The 22,629-nt window shown below is 46.7% G+C and overlaps 1 protein-coding gene across 1 annotated transcript; it reads left to right on the forward strand.

Annotated features, from left to right (window-relative positions):
• The first annotated feature begins 1,581 nt into the window (after window positions 1-1,581).
• Window positions 1,582-2,181, forward strand: LOC135384585 (ribonuclease H-like). The gene has a single exon (XM_064613781.1). It carries the CDS (start codon window positions 1,582-1,584, stop codon window positions 2,179-2,181), a length of 600 nt encoding a protein of 199 aa, XP_064469851.1.
• Window positions 2,182-22,629: the final 20,448 nt, after the last annotated feature.

The raw sequence follows: 22,629 nt of genomic DNA on the forward strand, positions 1-22,629 counted from the left end.
GCTTACTTTTGCAGGTCCCTCGACCCACGTACCTCTCGGTCTTTGGTGTGGAGAACCATCAACGCTCTGACTGGAAAGCCCAGCGAGAACCTTCTCTTCCCAACCTTAGCAACGCGGCTTGGGATGTCATTACAGGAAACGGCTGAAGCCTTTGCGCACTGTCTCATAAAAAAGGCCACCCCGTCAAGGATATCCTTTACATCGCCGAAGATCCAGTAATCTTGGACCAACCATACACCATGGCGGAACTCGCATGTGCTCTACAATCGTGTCGGCGTCGCAGCGCTCCAGGATTGGATGGGATTTCCTATCACGCACTCAAAAATATGGCAGATGGTGCTAGGTCCTGGCTCCTCAGCTACTTAAATGACATATGGGAATCCGGCATCATTCCCACCTCCTGGAAACAGGCGGTTGTCGTACCCATCCTAAAGCATGAGAAACCAAGGCTTCAGGTATCCTCGTACCGCCCTGTTTCCCTCACGTCCACTGTGGCTAAATTGATGGAACGTCTAGTGCAAGCCAGGCTAGAGTGGTTCCTTGAATCAAACAATTTGCTGTCGAGCTGCATGACAGGCTTCAGAAGGGGCCTCAGCGCCGCTGACAGCGTGCTGGAATTCTCATCTGCAGCGGACAGTGCAAAGAAGCGGAGGCTAGCAATGCTCAGTGTCTTTTTGGACGTGAGGAGGCCTTTGATAATGTCAGCTCGGCGATCGCTGTTAGCTGTCTACACAGCACTGGTGTCAATGGGAGGACACTATGCTTCGTGGAAAATCTACTCACTGGCGGAACGGCGCAAGTTCGTCTGGGAGGCGTCCTTAGTGCTCCTTGTGAGGTTGGGGGCTTACCTCAGGGCAGCGTCTTGAGCCCTACACTTTTCAACATTGTAATGGCAGCCCTGCCGAGATCTCTCCCGAAGGCTAGGCCACCAGTCTCCATTTCCATGGCATGATGAAGAAAAGTATGGAAGAATCAGTATTAGAAGCCGTAAATGACTATCTCGAGGGCGTAGGGCGCCTTTCCATCTCGACCGAAAAATCCAGCGTCATGATCCTGAGCAGAAAGCATCGCCGGTCTGTGAGAATCAAGCTTCGAGGACACAGCATTCCTCTAATCAAGACACAACGCTTCCTGGGGATCACCGTGGACGAGAAGCTCAGCTGGAGTCCTCAGGTTGCAGTCATCAAGTCATCCATCGGGTCCTTCCAGAACGCTCTGAAGCGCATCCGAGTCACTGTCTGGGGGTGCTCATCCAGGGCACGAACCTCGCTACACAACTCACTTGTGCTGTCCCGTATTATGTACTCGTTGCCGTACACTTTGCCCCCGCATACAGGACAACCACAGCTGGAAGCAGCCCATCGAATGGGCCTGAGGAACTCACTGGGTCTCCCTCAACAGTCAACAAGCGTGCTTGTCTATGGAGAAGCGGGATCAATACCCCTTCGCCTTCTCGCTACCGAACGCCTCCTAAGGCAATACAACAGGCTACACAGGTCCCCTACCGGAAAGCAGAGCATCCGCCGAATCCTGCGCCACCGTTGATCACGGTTCAGAGAACTGGGGAAAAATGCGTACAGGATGCTAGTGTGCAAAAGGCCAGTCACTCGCCCGGAAGACCCTCCCTTTCTGCTTCAGCGTCCTGACTGCGCTTGCGATATACGCGGACTACGACAGAAATCTCAAGTGCCAGACATAGTGGCCAAGGCACTCGCCGAAGAAGCCATCGTCGGGAAGCATGGAAACGCATTGCAGATATACACCGATGGGTCCACCAACCTTGTTTCCGGAAGCAGCACTGGAGCATTCTGGTGCCCTGCAATGGCGCTCTCCTGGGGCGGCCGCATCGACAGTCAAGTTTCCTCAAAACTGGTTGAACTCGTCGGCATCCAGCGAGCCTTGGAGTCTCGGTCCAGCCTCACAGCACAGCGTCTGGTTGCGCTGACTGACTCGAAATGCGCACTGCAACGTATCAAAAATCCTCGGGCCGACGACCCCATTTCACGATCAATCCTGGAATCCTGGAGGCAGCTTGAGTGCGACGGTTTTGCTGTGGGATTCCAGTGGATTCCTTCACACGTGGGAATCCCGGGGAACCAGGAAGCGGACCGCATCGCCAACAGCTGCCATAATCTTTCCCCGGAGATCCCTACACCCCACGATCCGGAACACAACAGGTAGCAGTTTTCAGAGTTTGTTCGTGAAATCCGCCTTGCTGCATTTCCAGAATTGCATCATTTCGCACAACCCTGCCCCGTCAAGGACCTCAGCCGCGACCAGGCTGTCCTGCTTCACAGACTGAGATGAAGGGCTGTACTAACACATGCCTCGCTCCATCCCTCCGCTGCGAGCCTTGTTTTGACCCACGGCGATCTGTCGCACATCGTTATGGACTGCCCTGAGCACCAGGTCGCACGAGAAGTAATGATGGCGCAGTTGGAAGCTCTTCCAATACCCTGTGTCACACTGGAAGACATCCTGTACCCGCAAGGTCCTACATACACTCGTCGGAAAGCACGGGATGCGTCGCTGGCCTTCGTTTCGTCCGTAGTACTGTCTTAACTTCTCCCTCTTTTTTTCCTCCTTTTCTTTTCTTTCTTTTTTTCAAGGGTGAAACTTGCCGCCTTGGCTGAGCAGGCAGACCTCACTCTATTTTTTTTTATTGAACGTCATTCCCCCCAGTTGGCAAAAAAAGCTTTAGTATGTGTACGGGGAATTAGGGCTCAAGGGCGAAGGATTGAGGACACGAAGCACCTTGATGGCTAACAGCCTCCAGGCTCTGGTGCGGAGCTCGTGGTTTACTGAATGTGTATCATCGTGCAACATGTGAAAAATGGCAGACAAATGATAATAGACTGAAAAATATCAACATACATCTTAAAATTAATCAATAAATAAACTCACAGTTTAAAGGACTGTAATGAGAGTCTGGAGGCTCTTAGCCATCAAGGTGCTCCGTGTCCTCAATCCTTCGCCCTTGAGCCCTAATTCCCCGTACGCATTCTAAAGCTCTTTTTGCCAACTGGCTGCTCTGCCTATTCATGTGATGTGCCTTGCTTTCCTCCACATGCACCTCCGACCCGTCTGTATGTCTGTCTGACCTTGCCCAGCCACCTCCTATTGATTGCGTTTTGCTTTTGTTTATATTTGTATTGCATTTGTTTGTATTTCTCTTCACCCTCACACTTTTCTCTTGTACCATGTGACTTGTTTTCGATATATCCTTCACCACTTGTAACAGGTCCTGAAACCTGAAGAAGTGCAGCCTACTGCACGAAAGTCTTGTTTTTAATGTGTATATAGTAAACAGTTGATGCTCTTAATCGTCTTTGTTATTTTTGATTCTGCATCGCCGGAAACTTGCACATTGTTTTTCTTCACGTTCTACGATGTTAAATTTTAATGAGAAAACTGATATATTAAAGGCTGTTATAAACTGAAATGTAGCAATATATTTATTAGCGAAGGCTTTTCTAGAGAGACCAGACGTACCCGTTAGTTATTGTGGGGAAGCACCCGCGCTAATAAAGCAGCGGGTAAAAAGGTTACTTCGATTTACGATAAACTTAAAGTCAATAACCAAGGTCGAAAATAAAGTTGTTGTTTGTCAATAACATCCTGTATGGGTGGGAGAAGAGTAAGTATTGGGAACACTGAAATGGGGCAGGACAGGATGGGGGGTTTTCGTTGACTGCACACTCTTGGTTCCACTCCGCATTTCGAAGTTGAGGTACCCGTGCCTGGTCCGTCCGGTATTTTGTCGAAGTGCCAGGAAGTTTCTAGGGATACTTTCCGTAGTCTTGAGTCAAGATGTGTGTGTGGGGGGGGGGGGGGGGGGGGGTAATGGCAGGGTCGGCTCGCCGTTGTTGGCCACACAGAAGTGGGCGTCGTCACGACCATAGCAAAAAAAAAGAAAGAAACGAAAGACGAATGGAGGATACAGGATGAAGGGTGGAGATGCGTAGAGGGTGCATGAGTTCGTCGGGGAGAGCAAAGTGTTAGATGTGTCCTGCTCAATGCCAGAAGTCTGATCAATGAAGTTGAAGACCTTGAGTGCATACTTTTGCAACATGAACTTCATATTGTCTTCATTACGGGAACCTGGCTTCACCGGGATATCAGCGATGGGGAACTTTCTTTTCCGGGCTATGAAGTGTTTAGGAAAGATCGCGGCACGAAAGGTGGAGAAGTTGCGTTTGCTACAGCTGAGCTCCAATGTGAATGAATTATCGTTATTCCTGATGTTGAGGCGCTGTTCCGCAAATTTTCCTTTGCGAATAGAGGATTCATATTGGGGGTACTTTATCGTCCACCTGATTCCCCTACTTCAGTTTTACAAGGGATTTATGATTACCTTGACAAGAATATAGGTTTCAGTCTTGTAATTTTGTGTTCGCTGGTGATTTTAATTTGATGGTCATATGTTGGGATCCTATTTCTACAGGAATATTAGATGTACGGGATGCTAAGTTGCTTCTCGATATTACTTATGCTCATGACTTAACACAAATAGTTAAATGGATCATGAAAGGATGTTTAACATGCCTACGATCATTTCCAATTTGTTCCTCTGTACTAAAGCGCTCACCCTGTGATATATGAAGTTGAAAATCGTTCAAATAGCGAAAATATTCGATATTGACCACGGCTGTGAACGGCGGCTGCTACGACCCTTCTGCGAGGCGAACTGACCGTGACATCGTACACATAGGATGTTACCGATTCGCGGACGGTCTTTTGGGAGAAAATTGCAAAATTTGCAAGCCAGCTTGCAAACTTTGCCATGAAATCTGTTTTAATTTGACCTGGAGTTAAGATCGTATCTAATCATTGACTCAGAATCATACCAGAAGTGTAATGTAGCCGTTGATTGTCAGCATGGTTACCGGAGCATGTTTTCCTGTCTGAGCTTTTTCTTCGTCAGAAAATGTCTCTATCGGTGGCCTTTTGGGAGCTGCTGCTCCATCGCTGACAATTTGCGTTTCGCCATATTTCTACCGATTTCGACAGCACGTATACGACGTCGTTGTTGTTCAAACCGAAACCATGCACCCACGTGGTCCCGCGGGGTCTGTGCTCCAGGCTGTCCACAGTTGGCTGAGAGGACTGGACGTTGATGACGTAAGCCCGCTTCAAAGGGATCTATCCGGCGGTCACGCCCCCTATTTGTGCGTGGTAACTGCGCCTCCGGTGCACTGAATACGGTTAAAAGTCGATGTGTGTATGATAGTGAGGGATCATGAGAACCGTTTCCGGCAGAGTACTCGGAATTCGTGAAAATCATTTCATGGTCCCTTTAACGACTATACCAGAATATGCAAAAATTCTAGTTCAATTTTTGGATCTGGTGTTCCTCAACCCTCGAAGCCTTAGTCTACCCGGAATTGTGAAAGTCTTCCAAGTATATCTGACCACAATATGAAATCTTTCTCTCTAAATACCAATTTCAATAAACGACCTACAAACAATAGTATTCAGTATTATGATTTTGTTAATGACGACGATCATAATACTGTCCTAGACTATTCGTCAACAGCATGCGATTTTTTTGTGACCTTTCCCAAACAGCACCTTTAAAAAGAAACAGAAAACAAACACACACACACACATAAAAGGGGGCCTTAGAGGCTGGTCGAGAGGCCAGAGGCATGAAGACAGCTGAACAGGGTAGTCGTAACCGCCCCTTGGTTGTGCAAGACTGCGCCGAGCAGGGTGGCCAAAGAGGCGACAGGTTTTTAGTGTTCAACTAAATTTATTCCTGTAAATCTCATTATTTGATTCCCCATATCACCACCAGCGATGGGGTAGAGTATCGCCCCTGGCGATGAAACTCCCCATTCATTATGTTAAAAGTAAAAATTCCTGTAAAGAGAAACAAAGTGCTGAGACACGCAAACCCTCGATTACACGTGATATTATTCACTTAAAAAGAAATATTGTACGCAGACGAAAACAACTCGACATAACAAATGATAAAGAGAGCATGCAGCTGTGTAAGAGAGTTGAGTGTACTGGGGTAGTCAGTTTCACTTCGTCGAAACTCACATCCCCATTTTTTTCTTTATTCACATCGCATCAGAGTTGAGGACAACAAGAGATCTGTTGTGTGAACTGGAGAGAAAGCTCGTGCACCTTATATTGATTGTATTCCCCATGTAAAAAGAAAAATGGTATTTGAAAGAAATCTTTCAAGGTGCAAGACCGCTCAGCGAGCTTGGCAGTGGGACCGTATTGGCAAGTGTGTATTGTCATCAAGCAGGAGAACTACCTATGGAGGTAGTCCCCTTTGCAGTGACACTAACTGCACGTTACAATCCCACAAGCTAGATAACACCATGCGAACCATTCAAACACGGGAGAGTCGCTGCGGAGGACAGTACAGTCCTAGCAAGCTGACTAGAACATGACTTGCCACTCACCCTGAACGTAACGGAAACGTCGAATAGACGTCAGCCAGCGGCAAGAACACTTCAGAAGGCCGTACAGTGCTTCCTCAGGGGAGATGTGGCTACGAAGACCTGCCCTGACAGCCTGAAATATAGCTGCGTCTCCGAAGTTTGGGCCACCGAAAGCCAGCCGGCAGCGACGGATCCAAATTTGAAAGTTTATCTCCGTAATTAACAAAACCAGTTGTTTACGCTGAGTGCGCGGAGCCAGCAACGGTTCTAGGAACCGCACGGTGGCCCAGGAGACAGTCGAGTGCGGAAATACTTGTGTTAACCTGCACCACAGCAAAAGAGGAACGTGACAACGCCTAAAATAGTGCTCGGCCGTTTCACACGTCCCGCAAGACGGGCAGCCGTCAGAACGAGAAATATGGAAACGGCGCAATCGCTCGAGAAGAGGAAGAACATCGTGGGCTAGCTTCCACTGAAGACTGGCGCGGCGGGTATCTAGCCAGCCCGCAGTGATTCGATGCCAAGACAGCTTCGTCGGCACCGAATGGACTGCCGGATAGGACTGCAACTCCCTGATACCGTATAAAAATCGCTGACAGTCCATAACTGGATGTCAGTATCAGGAAGCTGGAGTCGTAAACGTCTTACAACATCAACACAGTTCCCGTATTGATGAGGCAGGACTTCGGACCTAGGCCGAAACGTAGGGCTCTCAATGAACCACCTAGTGGCGCATCCCAGAGAATACTGCACTAATGCGTACGCTGGGTGTTCGACAGTGTGCAATGCCTCGAAATAAACGCGCGACTGAAGTGCAAGGTACTTGTCTAGCACCAACGGCAAGGCTAAGCCGCCCTGGTCACGTGTACGGCGCAAGCGGGATCTTGCGACCCACTCCACCGAACCGCCCCAGAGAAAACGGAACGCGTGCCTAGTGGTGGCAGTGCGGATTAGTGGTGGCGGCGTGGCAACGACTCCTGGGAACCACAAGCGACTGTAGTACCAGGCCACTAGCAGGTGAGCCCGAAAAGTGATAAGTGATGGGTAAATCAACGAACTTAAGGTGCCGCAAGATAGCTCTGCAACGATGATCGATTAAACACACGTGGCCAATTTACACTAGATATTCCAGAGCAATCAATAGTCACACCAAGAATTTTGACGTTTCGTCTCACTGGAACACAGAAAGGAGCCCCGAAGGAAGGCTGGAGGTTCAAAAACAGTGCTGCACTTTTTGATCTATTCAGTCTTGCCCCTGAGACAGCTTCGTAATCTTCAAACGCGTTCAAAACATGTCCAAGGGAACACTCGCGAGAAAGGATCACAGAGATGCCATCCGCAAACGCAAAAACAGGTGGAGGGCATCCATTGGGCAGTGCCAATGTAACGGGAAGCGAGCACAGTCTCTCGAGTAGAGGGTTGATGGCGATGGCGTACAAGGCGGGGGAGAGAGGACATCCTTGACGGACACCACAAGTTACATCAAATTGGGACGACAGGCCGCCAGCGACAGAGACAACGCTTTTAGCGCCCCTATACAACGTTTCCACATACCTGACCCAAGTAATGGCGAACCCGTATGCCCTCAGCCGAGAGAACAGGTATTCTTGTCGCACACGATCAAATGCCTTGGATTGATCGAAGGATTACAGCACAGCGGGGGCACGACCACTGTTAGTCCAGTGGATGGCACAGTGAAGTGCGATTCTATGAAGGTCTGAGGACCTGCCGGGGGCAGAACATGCTTGGCAAGGATGTAGCACATTCTCCAACAGAGGTGAAACGCGCAGCAGAAGAGTTTTAGCCAGGATCTTATAATCGCTCGATAAGCATCTGGGTCCAGTTTTCGAGACGTGTCTTTGCACAGAAGAACAACAACACCATTCTGCATGCTAGGGCATAGGCCAGACTTGTACGTATCTTGAGTACGTACTCAAAATACAGTATTTTAAATACTTTTTCCGGTATTTTGGTACTCTACTCAGTACTTTTTTGCGACAAGTATTTTTAATGTATTTAAAATACTTTTTTCGGTATTTGCTACTCAGTACTCAAAATACTTTCCTTCCTCGTCAAGCCATATCCAGCACGCTTCCCGCCGTGCCGAGATTTTCAGCTCACTAGAATTTAACCCCCTTTTTCTTCGTTTTCTTTTTTTCGGGAATTCGCGAATGTGTTATTTATCCTCTTGTACAATAGGCTGGTCCCAAGCCTGGTCTTGCTTCTCAATAGCCAGCTTCGTCAGAAAACCGTTCCTATTCATATTGCCAGGTGAATCACCAGGGGATTAGGTACAAGATAATCCCGGCATTTATTTTCTTGGTCATCAAAGCAATAAACACGTGCCAGAGGTTGAAAGACCCGAACCGACATACAGGAGGGATTACGAAGTTTTGGGTCAGAACATATCAACAAAGTTTACTTGGGTTCACCAAAGTTCACCAAACATTACTTGACACCAAGACGTTGCAAATGAAAGGTATTCATGGCTGATGAAGTTTATTCCTTTCATTTGTAAGGCCACGTTCAGAATACGCGTTTCACTTACTGCTAATACTAAAGTACTTTAAATAGTATCTTAAATACTTCTTAGAGTATTTAGTACTCTACTCAAATTACTTTCAGTTTTGAGTATTTTGTACTCTATTTTAAATACTTTTTCCGTAGAGTATTTAGTATCTTATTTTAAATACTTTTGCTCAGTATTTTGTACAAGTCTGGGCATAGCAACCCCTGGGTTAAGCAGATGTTAAAATCCCGAGTCATGCAAGAACCAATTACACTCCAGAAGCGCTTGTTGAACTCAACAGGGAGGCCATCAATGCCAGGGCACTTTCCGCTCGTTATTGAGGAGACTGCTGCAAAAACTTCATTTTGCGTGAGCGGCCCTGAGTCAACATGCTCCATTTTTTTCGCCGGAGGTGGCCACTCTCGGCTGACAACAGGCTCATCGTGAGGTGACTCCTGATAAAGGGCCGCGCAATGCTCACGCATTGGTTCCTGAATGTCACCGGGATCAGACAGAATTGAGCCATCAACTGACCGGAGCTCAGTGATTCCTAAGTTTGGATTGTCTGCCACATAGCGCTTGAGTAACACACGGGAGCAATATGCCTTCCGGCACCAGCGCACCACATTGCGTTGCGCAACTGTGTATTGAGAGAGAGACATTTACAAGTTAACAAATACTGATATACTACTGGCGACTTGGCAAATTGTGGAGTAGCCTTCGCCTGGCAAGCGACTCTACGGGTGAGGACGGCTATAGCCGTTTTTTTTTTTTTTTTTTTTTGCAGGTACAGGTATTACGCAGCCATAAGCTCTTGGTGTGGATTCAGATACTACTGTACTGATGTCTGTGTTCCTTAATTAAATTAGTGTTTAACTTAGTGTTTAACTGTATCTTGGCAAGGAGCACGTTGAGGGAAATGTTCGGCCCGATCTTCAACTTGTCGTTACCCCATAACGTGCGCTAAATGCATCGCTTCGGTCCGTGATTCGCCACGCGCTCCCGCGCGAGCCTATCAAAGCGGCTTTGCGAACTTTATATATAACGATAACGATCGCTATGTGAAAGTTGAAGATCGGTGCTAAGGACACCACCTCGATGCGTTTCTTCTTCTTCGTTTCTTCTCTTCTGTATATCGGCGCCACGATGCGTTTCTTCTTCATCATTTCTTCTTGGTTTCTTCTCTTCGTTGTTTCGGCGATTCGACATATGGGGCAAGATCTTCACGAGGTTGAGCCCTTAACAGCTGTCGCTGTAAAAAAAAATGCGGATATCAGTTACGACCAAGCCCAACTGGTACATTCCCTCAACTCACATGCCTTCCCTTTCGTAGAGTTTGAAATTCGTACAAAATAATTTTATCCGCACTCCGGGACTAAGTTACATTATTGTCAAGCAACACTGAGCCCTCCATACCACCTCCCCGACGTTGCACTCCAAAACATTATCGGAACTTTCACGTGTGACTAAATTTGGGCCTTCCATTTTCATCGGGATCACACTTCACCAGTTCCCTCAGCTTCCCCTCTTTCGTCTTCCGCTAAATTGTTTATGAATCTCTCCGCAAACGAGTGCCGATAAATCAACCGGACTATTATATTGGTCGGACAATGGAATTGTCCATTCGACAGCGGAATTGTCTTACCGCAGGTCCCCCCCAACCAATCGTGGCTTGGTGATCACGAAAGCAGCCGAAAGAGCCACGAAAGAAAGATGAGATGTAAACTTCCCACCCACCCCTCCCAGGAAAGAGATATGTTCATCGGGAATTGGGCTAGGAGGGGATCGCCTGTGTTTGATCTCACCCATCTCGCCATTTGTCTGTCGGAAGAGGTGGGATGGCGCAGAGCGTCCTTCCCCTGTTCACGCATCGTTCCTTTTCTCATTACTTTTCTTGTGTCCTGGCGAACGGCACGAGTGTGCAGCGCGTCTTGGTTTGAGACAAGGCACAATCAGATCTGGCTAGAGGATACATTGCCACCGATTCTCCCAGGCATCACGGGGTCCGACCAAGTTCGAGGCTTAGGGAGGATAGAGGAAAATCGAGTTTCTCTCTGGGAATCTCACTAACCACAGTTGAAGTGACCGTGTCTTCGGTTCAGGGAATGAAGTCACGTCGCGAATTGAACAAGATGTGAGTGAAAGCAGAGCGGTTCGGTGTGGGTGGACAGATTTGACCTTTGGTTTCCTTGTCCTCAACCAAGTCAAAAACAGTTGCAAGGTTGAACACTATTCATTTCAGAATACCTCAAAGGTCCCTTGGGGACATTACATGGGGGAGTGGGTTACAATAATAAACAGCATCAGGAGTATATGTAAATCACATTTAGTACAGAAAAATAGTGAAAATACAACGCCGCGGTAATGTGAGATAATAATATGACATACAAAGAAGTTTATGCATGGAGAAACAACAACATCATAAGCTACAACGAAAAATGGATCATGTGATATACGTTAATAGTATGTTAAGAGGTACTGTACGCAAGCAAAACACGTAGAAAGGTAACCGAATAATAACTATGAGAACAGAACAGAGGTGGCATTACGAAATTCTTGAGTTTGTGTTATTGTAGCGATGTTGCTCGGAAGGTCATTCCATTCTAGGACGGAGCGACAAAAGAATGATTTTGAAAAAAAAAAAAAAACATTAGAATGACATAAAAAGTGGTCGACTTTATTTGGGTGATCAAGGCGGGGAAATATGGCAGTGGATCGGCGAATCGGACACTGTTGTGAGGGAATGTTATGCAAGAATTTATGAAAGAGAGATAGACGTGAGATAAGACGGCGCTGTTCTATCGACGACAGGTTAGGTTCGCGTTTCAAAGCAGTGACTGATGTATTAGGAGAAAAATCGTTACAGATGAATGGTGCTGCTCTGTTTTGAATGGATTCTATGTTACATATTAAGTACCTCTGGTGAGGATCCCATATTGATGATGCATATTCTAGTTTAGGACGAACGAATGTTAGCTACGTGAGTCGTTTTAAGTTAGGTGGTGCGGATTTAAGATTACGTCGGATGAAGGCTAGGGTGTGATTAGCATTTGAGATTATTTATCAATGTGGTTATTCCATATTAAATTCCCTGAAAGATGTACGCCGAGGTACTTGTAAGTACTAGAGCGCGTTATGGGGGTGTTGTTAAGGGTCTACTGGAAGTGATGCGAGGTTTTACGGCGTTGGAAACTTATAAGTGAGCATTACTATACAGCACTATACAATATAACGTTATCAAACAGATACATGGACAAGTTCGTTGACGGCTGGCGTGGTATGACTGCGGGATAAAGCAGAGCTAATTTACCCTGACCTACATTTGCCGAATCTTCTGCAGTAGAAGCTAGTATTGCTTCGAATGGCTTCAAGCATTAAAAACCCTCCGATCATCTCTGACCTGAGTGCGGTTGGTCATACGTATATGTCAAAATAGAAGCTGTGGACCTTGTGTCGTTCTGGCGGGAACATGCTACAAAAGCACTTACTGTCATGGTGTGCCTCGGCAAACATTGAGAGAGCATTTCGTGTGGTAAGTCAAAAGGAACATCCTGTTTCGTACGGATCGTTGTGGGAGTGATTATTACAAAGAGAAAGTAAGGGAACAGCGCGGGTTTGGCTCTACAACAAACTAATTAGCAACGCGAGCATGTCTTCGCCGTCATTAAAAGATACAAAACAAATATTAAATCGCACAAAGCTAACCACTCTTTCCGTGCCATCTCAAGCTGGCTTTGGGAATATTTCTGAATATTTTTAATGCCATGCCCCGTTCTACCACACTCGACCACTGTATGTTACACATGGGTGCAATCCGCGCACCAGGATAAACTCTGTTTACACCCTGGTCCTGTTAAGGCAGCGCGTATCTGATGCTTCGTACCCTGTTGGCTGAAGCTAAGCACGTGGTGGACAAACACTCAAACAGTTCCCACATATTTATGACCAAATTAATGGCAATGTGTTGGCATACCCAATTGTAATTTAGGGGTACCATGAAAAGGCAGCACATAACAGCTTATAGAAGTCGCACTCTTCCTTTTTTTCCGGCCCCGATTCTCTCCTCTCATATCTTTTCGTTCCCAAATATGTTAGCGGGCATCCTGTGCACTACTGAGGCTAATTCTCTTACGCGTCGTATGTTTCCGTCTTTTTCCATCCAACCCAATTCCTGTTCCCTTATTGTTGCTCTGGAAGACAGACATCGAGACCAGAACAGGAGTAAACAAATGGAGAAAGGGTAGGAGACGTCAGGACTGTCTGAAATTCGGCAGGCGCGACGAGCCAGACATCCAGACAAACTGCACTAGAGCAGCATGCCGCTCGACGCGGCCAAGAACAGACCCTCCTTGGTTATAGGGAATATCCCCCCACGCAATGTCTCCAGTCTAGCTGCATCAGCGGTTGCCCTCTCGACTATACGCAGCGACTACCGATTCGAATGGTTTATTACCCGCCGTAACATATATATTGGACGCGTGTTTGAACTTGGATAAATGGCAGTGCACTAGGCAAGATCCAGCGCGCATATAAGGTGCCTTGGGGTGCGGAGGTCCCTATATCACTTCTTTCCTTTTCTTTCCGCTGGCGCTGGAGGACCGCGAAAAAAAGTTGTCACTGTTTTGCTTTTCGTATCTTTTTTCCTTAATCCTCATCGAATGTTTGTTCCGGATATACGAAATATGTTACACGCAGCCAGTGAGGAAGACAGAGATAAAGTGTAACTTGAAATGGCCTCCCTGGGGATAACGTGGGCCAAAGAAGGGTATCTCTCTTTGCTTTGCGTTCGCGTTCTGTGTGAGCGAAATGACGAGAGAGGAACGAGTTGTAAATTTCGTGTTTTATTGAACCGGGTGAGGAAACGACTTTTTATCTTTAAATTTTTTCCGCAACATTTCATTTTGGTATGAAGGTCTGTAGGAGTCTGTAGCCTCAGGTCGCAAACCCAATATACATCCAGAACAACACTCTTAAAGTGGAAATATCAGCAGTTCTGGGAGTCAGGTTTGTCGTATACCTGCTTTCATGGTATCGTTGGCTTCCGAAGCTCCCGAAGCCGTTGGACCGGGTGTATAATGGGTGAGGGGATTTATTGGCAGAAAGAAAAAGGGGAAAGGTCAGCCAGGCAGCACGCCGGCTTGCTAAAAAAAAAAGAGAAAAAAACAGGGGACTTTTGAATAGTAGCTCGAGAAGTATCTATGCCGTTACCGTTGGAGTTGTGCTATGCATAATTAGCGGTGTACGTAACTTTGGGAATTGCGTGCATGGACATGTGTTATTATCGGACTTGTAGGCATTACTCGAAAGCAGTAATTGGTTACCGTTACTATTACACTTGTGGCAAAAGATTTTTTACCGCTACAAATTACTAATCGATTGAAATGTAATCAAGTAACGACCAAAACAGTGACGCATTACTTTGACCGTTACTTTTTATGGGAGTCATAGGGCTAGAAAAAAAATCTTAGAATTACAGATTCCTTGACATGCTTTCTAGGGTTGGAGTTCGTCGCCTTTGAACAGGATAGCGGCTTTTCTTCAGATAAACGCATTATGCATTCAAACAACAAATTCTTTTCTGCCGGTCAATCTCCGTTCGGGCCATGACGATAAAAAAGGAGACCTCTTGGCAGAGTCCTAGGGAAGGGCAATCGCAACTTTACGAACCCGCGCCACCTCTCTATGCGACTCCTGCTTGCCGGATGGCCATCAACGCCTCAACAGTAGAAGTGGTCGGACTCCATTCATTCCGAAAATGTGGAATTCCCCTTGAAATTTTCAAATGACTCACTTTGCCAATCCGTCATTTCATATCACATACTGACCAGTGTGCCCTGTGTTAGTGAGACACAAATTAAGTGACTGATTGCGTCATTCGTCGTCAATTCACCTGTTTGTTGTTGTTGTTGTTAGGAAGGGTCGTATGCGTGAACAGCATATTATATAGACGAAATTTGTTTACATGTTATGCAGTTGTGAACGCAGGATAATTGTATGTACAATGCACAGGTGGAACGTACAATGCACATTAATCTTACATGAAATATAGAATATAAAACATAAAACTAGGAACATCCAGTTCGAGTAAAAAGATGACTTGAAGTGACTCTACGCTGTTGACGGCACCGATCCTTGGCGCGTGTTTTAGAATAGATTTAGTGTGTGTGTGTGGTGGGGGGGGGATATATTTATTAGACCAAAGCAGAAAAAGAGGGGGGAAAGGTCAGCCAAACGGGACGTCGGCTTGCTATTCCGCAAACGAAAAGAATGAAAAAAATGAAAGATTAAACTAAATAAAAAAGAAAATAATTAGGACATAAAGGATAAACTAACAAACGGTGAAAGAAGGATGAGATAGATTACAGAAGAAGATGACTTTAAAAGAAAAGCATGAGGTTAATGCGTTGAGGGTGAGAGTGGGGGACTGAAGGATGAGATTGCACGACTGGAGTTTACAGGTTGAATTGATTTAGGTTATGTATCAGTTTCATATCTTTCATGCGTCATAGCTATACGTAAAAATAAAATAGTTGACCGTGTAGAATGTTTAACTACTTCCTTAATGAAACCCGAAAGATAGGTGCATGTCTGCACTCCACAAGTAAGATCCATATTGGCAGTGGAACTGAAGTTGTTCGGCACAGCGGAAGGACACCCTAGTGTTCCGACGGTGGAGTCTGTTAGCACGTACGTTTTCAAAAGCAATAACTCTCATATTACTTCACATTTGTGATTGAGTGCAGTTACGTCTGCACGTGAAGTTAATCATTCGGACACCACCACCGCCGCCTAATGCTCTGGCCTCCGTACCGTACGACATTCGACGGGAGGTTGTCGACGGGCCATTATAGTCACTCGAAGCACGTGAGGTTGTGGTGTCGCGCAGAGCCGGTAGCGCGCGAGTGTAAGAAGCACCATGAGGATCGCTATCAATAAAGGATTCTGGAATGGGATGTCTGGCTGAGCCGACACAACAGAGGTACATCCGTGTGCAGTAATAGGGAGGAAGCATTTTCCGCGGAAAGCGCTGACCAAAAGTTGATTATTTTCTATGTTTGCAGGGAGCTTTCAACGTTCCCAGCCTATTCATGGCGCTGCGGCATTCCTTTACCATGGAAACTTATCGCGCCCAGACGCGCTCCGAGGAGTTTTCCGGGTGAGCTCTGGGGCGAGCGCGTGGAGCCACCTTCCGGTGCATTCTCGAAAGTGTATCGGCGCTTCATTTTGTAATCAAGCTGAGGTCCCTGCGAGGTAGTGTTTTCGTATTTTAATACTTGTCGGACAGATCACCCTTGAATTTTAAACTTGGTACATTCGATAATAGTTACAATGGAACATAGTTTGTGTACTAGAGCTTGAAACGAGTATTAAGAATGTGATGGCTTTGGGGTTCGGGGGGGGGGGGGGTATTGAAACCAGGGGTAGGAACCGTTATATTGTTCGGTTCGGGCTCAGGTTCAGGCACACTGGCTCCGTTCAGGTTCGGCTCCACAGCAGCGCATACTCTGGGTCCGAACCGGTTCAGGAAAGTGAATTTTGGGAAGATTGCCATGGATAACTTAAGTGCAAGCACATCCGTTCTCAAATAGCACAAATGTGCTTTCGTTGTTGTTGCCGACGCGGCAGTGGTTCACCTCAACACTGCGTGTTGCAGTTCTGCATTTGAGGTGCAACGTTACGGTAGCATACTGTACTCTATATATTCACTCATCGTATGCACCCTCTTACAACCTGCTCAGGGACTGGCCGTTATTTTCAGGTTGCTGGACGACAAAATTCGCGTACAAGGTGGTGGCAGTGGCGGTCCCAAGGGCGGCGGGGGGACGTTGGGGGCGGTCCCCCCCCCCCCCCAAAGCATAGCCTGGTCCAGTTTTCGTCTTCTTCAACCTTTTCTCGCACGAAATCCTATCACTGGTAATCTACCAGTGATACGATTTCGTGCGAGAAAAGGTTCAGCCCGTGTCCAGAACCCCTCCCACCCAAATGGATAGGGACTGGCTAAAGGCTCGCAGACTTCGCCCTTCCCCCCCCCCCCCCCCAAGTACTTCGCTGGGACCGCCCCTGGGTGGTGGTGGTGATGATGACGGAGAGAAGGAAGCCTACAACTGCCAAAAGGAAGACGTAGCTTGAGTCACTACGGGGTTTAAGGAAAACGTATACGTTTCACGATAACATTCCCAAGTACATGATAAGCCAATCGCCTGATTCCTTTGGAGTGGCTGACATCACGTTGCCGATATCTGATTGGCTGACAGCGATACGGAGTCGGAATCGGAGGACGCTTTCGATTTCCGAAAACTCCCTATCAACTCGCCCTTTTGCCTCAGTGTCCTCAAACGCCTCCTCGGTGTCGGCGCGTCCAGCCTCTGTTCCACGTGTGGTGTGCGCGGTGACCTCCATCACGTACTCTCGGTCTGGGGACAGTACGATCGCGAGCGCGCCCTCATGGAAACTGCTCTCCAACGCGTCGATCAACGCTAGTTCGACTTAGCCAAAATTCTCGGGCCATGGTCGGACCCCTCACATCTGATGCAAGGCCTACGAGCTGTTGCTGAGTTCCTCTCCAGCACTGGACTAATGGACGAACTCTAATAGGACACATTTCCATCATCATCACTTTCTCATCCCTTCCACCAGCGCAATGGGGCAGTGTACCGCCATAACGGTGGAGAATGACCCACCACATCATCATCCAATTTTGTGTGTGTGCCTTAGTGTCCCATCTCATCATCGTCTCTTTAAGAGCGTATGTGTGTGTGTATGTGCCTCAGTGTCGATATTCTCAAGCGTAGCTTATTTAGTGACTTTTTTATTTAGTTTCGGGTTTCGTATAATGTTTGGCAACGCGGCTCAATCAGGTGTGTAAATCGTAGTTCCGATCTCTTACAACGCACATTACCTCTGAACGGTTTTTGCGAACCGGTAACCGCTTAAATTTATTTCGGTTCACTTCCGGTTCGGTTAAACTCGAGTAATAATATTTTGATTCGGTTCAGTTCCGGTTCAGCAAAAAGTATGATTTTTTTAGCGGTTTTCGGTTCGGGTTCAGTTTCGGTTCCGATCCCCGATTGAAACTGCATGGAAGTGTCACGTTCCCAGTGCTTTTCCAAACAATGGCAGGACGCTCCCTCATGCTCTTTGGTGTTTACAAGCAAATCTATAACGTGACGTGTTCTCGTATGCTTTTAACCTTTCTTAACACAATGCAGATCCTGCAGTAGCATTCGCCATTTCTTAGTACTTGATGGGAGTATGCACTGAAGAGAATATTGGCTTAAGAATGTCCCACCTTACGTGAATGGTAAACGAGCGACTTGTATTGTGCGGGCAGCCTGTCTCCTTCGTATTGGAAGAAAACGTGGAGCAGATTGCATTTTGGTCATGAAGCAAAATTAGCTTGTCTCTGATGGGTGAATTTTGTGTTATATCCCCGGATCTCGAATTTCTTGTGTCACATCGAGACTGGGAGGTACCCGGGTTCCAATCCCTGTGCTGGCTGTGCTGTCTGGGATTTTTGCTGTGTTTTCCTCAGACGTTTTAAGACATATGTCGGCACAGTTCCCTTAGAAGTCGGCCCAGGAGGCACATTCCCCCAGGGCGTTAGTTGTGAGGTTGCCCACCCCTGTGAGGCCGACAACGGCGAGCCCATTCACCGCCACCGTCACCACCACCGCCACCACCACCACCCAGACATGCATTTCAAGCACTAAGCTATACGTCCGCGTAACGCGACAGTCACGGAGAGAGAAGCATATAGCTTGCATACGTATCTTCGATTAGCTACGGTGAAGACACAGAGAGGTTTGTCGACTTCATGTGTTACCTTTCAGCGAATGAAGGCCGTGAATTTGAGTATTTGATTCACACTGAGAACTGTGGATTCCATTGGTAACGGTAAAACCGCGATACTATTTAATATTATTTCCTTCACCAGCACCAGCCACCTCGAATTACTTGTATAACCCAGTGTTTCTCAACTGGGGTTCCGCGAAACCCAGAGCTTTCGCGAGCCTTGTCCTCAGGTTCCGCGAACCGGATTCTGTTCACCACCCCGCGAGTGTAACTTTACCACCCTACCAAGGCTCGCTCTAGACAGCATTGTTATATTGAATCGTGCTCGACATTCGATCGTTGGCATTGAAATTGACATCGAGATCGCAGGGGCAGATTGCCGCGGCTGACGGTCATTGCAAACAGCAGAGCCAGCCGTAGCTGTGGTCTTCTTGGGTTGGCTCATCGCGCAACTCAACCCGACAGTGCCTCCGCACAACGGCTTAGCTTTTATCTTAGAAGCATTAGAAGCACTTGGAAAGCTACTTTGCACTTTACATATATTTACATAACTACTTTAGAGAAACTTCGGAGTGACTTTCCTGCACACATGGACTTGAGGTTTACAAGGCTCAGTGGCAACCCGCAATACGTTATCTGCGTAGTATTGTGAAACAGTTGAATGAACTCTGCAAACCTCAAGCGACATCTTGCGACGAAGCACTGGATAATTAAATGAATAATAGTTAAACGTTTAAACAATCAGTTAGACGAAATAAAAAACGGCATCCCGTTCGCCACACCCGGCCACTTCTTGATGCATTCCTTCCCCCGAAACGACGACACAGAGAGGTCCAGCAACTGGATTTTAATGAAAGTCGTAAGCTCTGGTAGACATGACGATGGCCCAGACCAGCCAAGAGAGAGCATCAGCTCCCGTGCTGCCCGGTTTTGCTCGGTCTCGAGCACGAGCCGGCCACGTTTGCCCGCGCCCGACGATTACTGTGATGATGGCAGTAGAGCGGGGCCGACGGGTAGCGACACATTCTATAAATGACATTCTATACACAGTTTCCCTAGTGCAGTACGTTCCTTGAGGTTCCGTTGAGGTTCCTTGAGCTAGTATATTTCGTTTGCTACGGGAAATTTGGGTCAACTCCTGTCATATGTAGTTATGGGAAAATTTAAACACCACGAACACACATACACACACATTATACTGTGTTGCTTTTGCGCCAAAACATCATCATCATCATCATCACATTATACTGTGCTCTATATGGTATTATATGGTACGTTATATGGTACTGTATACGGCATAGCGCACAATGTACTTGAGCAGAAATGTGTAATATCACCTTGCAGGTGACTTTAATGTTGATCTGCTGCAAAGTTCCTCACTTAGTAAAAAGGCAAGGTGAATTTGAGCCTTTACCACGAAATTAGTTTTTGTAAAACGGTTTCCTCACCCAGTAACAACATAAACCTCAACCATCCTAGATCTTTAATCGCAAATAGCGATGTTTCTGCAATGAGAGCTGGGTTATGGGGACTACAAGTGATTACTTTCGTATATTCTTACTGCGACATTTTAAGTATCGGCTCTATAGGCCTGAATATATACTGCCACAAAGACAGTTCATATGAATGCGAGTTCGTCTTTGTAACTGGTGTTCAGCGGCACTGGTGCCCCTTGTGCGGACGAAAAATGATTGTCGGAGGTTTGATTTGCGGACTGCGTAAACTGTACAGTACCTCACAGATATTGATCAAACTTGCTGATGCCATGAATGATGGCAGGCGCGTTCCGCGCAACCTTCTTTCTCCGAGCGTGGGGGGTTTTGAGCATGTACAATCGGACGCTCTTTTCTACAACCTTCCTTCTCTCGCTCCTCTCGCTCAGGGAGGTGGAAGGAATAGTGAAATATGTTTTTTTGTAAGATCTACTGAGCTAAGCCTTCAGGTTACTGCGGTTTATCCCTTTGCGATCTCGAGGTATTCGACGCATTTGGAGTCCGTTTTCAACGGCTGCCCTTTCGAAGTAACTCGTGAAACGGTCTAGGGGACCGTTATTGATGATGGGTACCCTACCATGTTGATGATGGATAAATACCGTAACGTTGATCATGGATAAATGTCTTATTGATACTTTCATTAGGGTGTATAGATAGGTAGGTAGATAGATATGCTTCCGTCAGATCTTAGTACATGGAAAACATGATGCCTCCATGTAAGTTGGAGAGGAGCTCTTCTGGACGTGCAAGACGGTATTGCCTATTTCCTAGTTGCGAATTCAATTTTTACGGAACGATAACCACACATGGGAAGAGCGCCGTTGGTTTTGTAAACTACTATAATCTGTATAGCCCATGCTGAAGCTTCTACGGACGACAGTACTGTACTCACGAGCTGTCACTTAAGAACTTGTTCCATTGCAAAGATATGAGAAAGAAATGGCATGCTGCGCTGGAAGACTTATCTCCGGAGGTCCTCGATACAAGATGATTGCTCCGCGCAAATCGTGATTGCGAACGAAGGACGAAGGTGACTAAAAGAACGTCGTTATTCTGTGCATGCTGGTTGAAGGCCGGTGGCAAACCCATCGGAAGCTCATGGCGAGTGCCATTTCACCTTCATCTGTGCCAACACACAAAAGCGTGGGGAAAAACTAGACCACGTTGAGTCACTCTGGATATGTCTGCTTCAGCTCTGTTTCATAAGTACCACCTTCCAGGAACGAATCCGGGAACAGGGTGCAGTATGCTCTAGGAGCTCAACTACCTTAATGCGGAGTTGTTGAAATTTCCATTCTCAAAGGGCAAAATAAGCAGCTGAGAAGCAACGTTTGCCTTCTTTATCAGCGCTTGTACTTTTTGTTTTCTGAAAACACAGGCAACTTGTTCTGTGTCGGTTAGTTTGTCGGTTATAGTTTGTCCTTCAGTACAATTTAACTTTTACGCATTCATTCCAAAGCAACAAGTCGAATTCCACCAGCGCAATGAACGAGTTGTGTCATCCTGATTATCTTCTCCACGCTGCTTCAGATGCAGTTATGCTGTCTTCCATGACGTTCAGTGGCACTCCGCACTAATACAGCGCTTCAAATGAAATCGGGAAGAGGAATAATGGGCCGAGTCTAAAGCCCATCATCCCTCAATTTGTACTGGGGGTCTTCATCAGATAAGTTGTAGGGACGGTTAATGAAGCAGAACCCCCCGGCGTCATTTCGGCGAGACGATCCCAACCAGATGTACCGAAAGCCTGTCTACTGGATGGAGTTCAACGACACCGCTGCTCCAACGGGCTGACAGTGTACTAGATAGTCGAATAAAAATTTCCTGAACGCATTTAGTTTTATCTGCATCAATTTTGACGCGTTTCCTCGTTAGTTCCTGCATCCGGCACAGAAATTCCGCACTTTGGTAGCTGTACCTGCATGCCGAACAATGCATCGTTCCTGTTTCGTAACCGCTTCGAAGGCCTTTCGGTAAACTATACGCATGTAAACGTTTAATTGTTTGGCTTTGCCTGTCATTACGTAAGCGAACATATTTTCCCGATAAGTCCGTGAAGTGGTGACTTAGTACACTTTTAGTCAATGTTCAGCGACATGTGAGCTATGTTTTCGGTACGCGGTGCGGAGTAGCCGGTCTCTACGTTGGTGGAGCCATCCTCTCCATTTTATTTTTTCTCCTTTTACTCATTCACACATTACTTCATTCATTTCCGAGAAGGCGCTGAAGAGTCATCTAAAAAACGTCGGTGTAAAAAAAAAAAAAGAAAGAAACAGAAGTGGACGGCATCGATGTTAACTGAATCGAAGCAACGGTGTGGGCGCGTTGATGTATGTTGAAAAAAAAAAGAAAAAAGAACAGCGTAGAAACGGGACGTGAGGTAGTCAAACGAAGCTCTGACTAACAAATGCGGTTTATTGGGACTGAAAACATCAAG

This window comes from Ornithodoros turicata, chromosome 2, assembly GCF_037126465.1.
Source record: "Ornithodoros turicata isolate Travis chromosome 2, ASM3712646v1, whole genome shotgun sequence".
NCBI classification, from domain to species: domain Eukaryota; kingdom Metazoa; phylum Arthropoda; class Arachnida; order Ixodida; family Argasidae; genus Ornithodoros; species Ornithodoros turicata.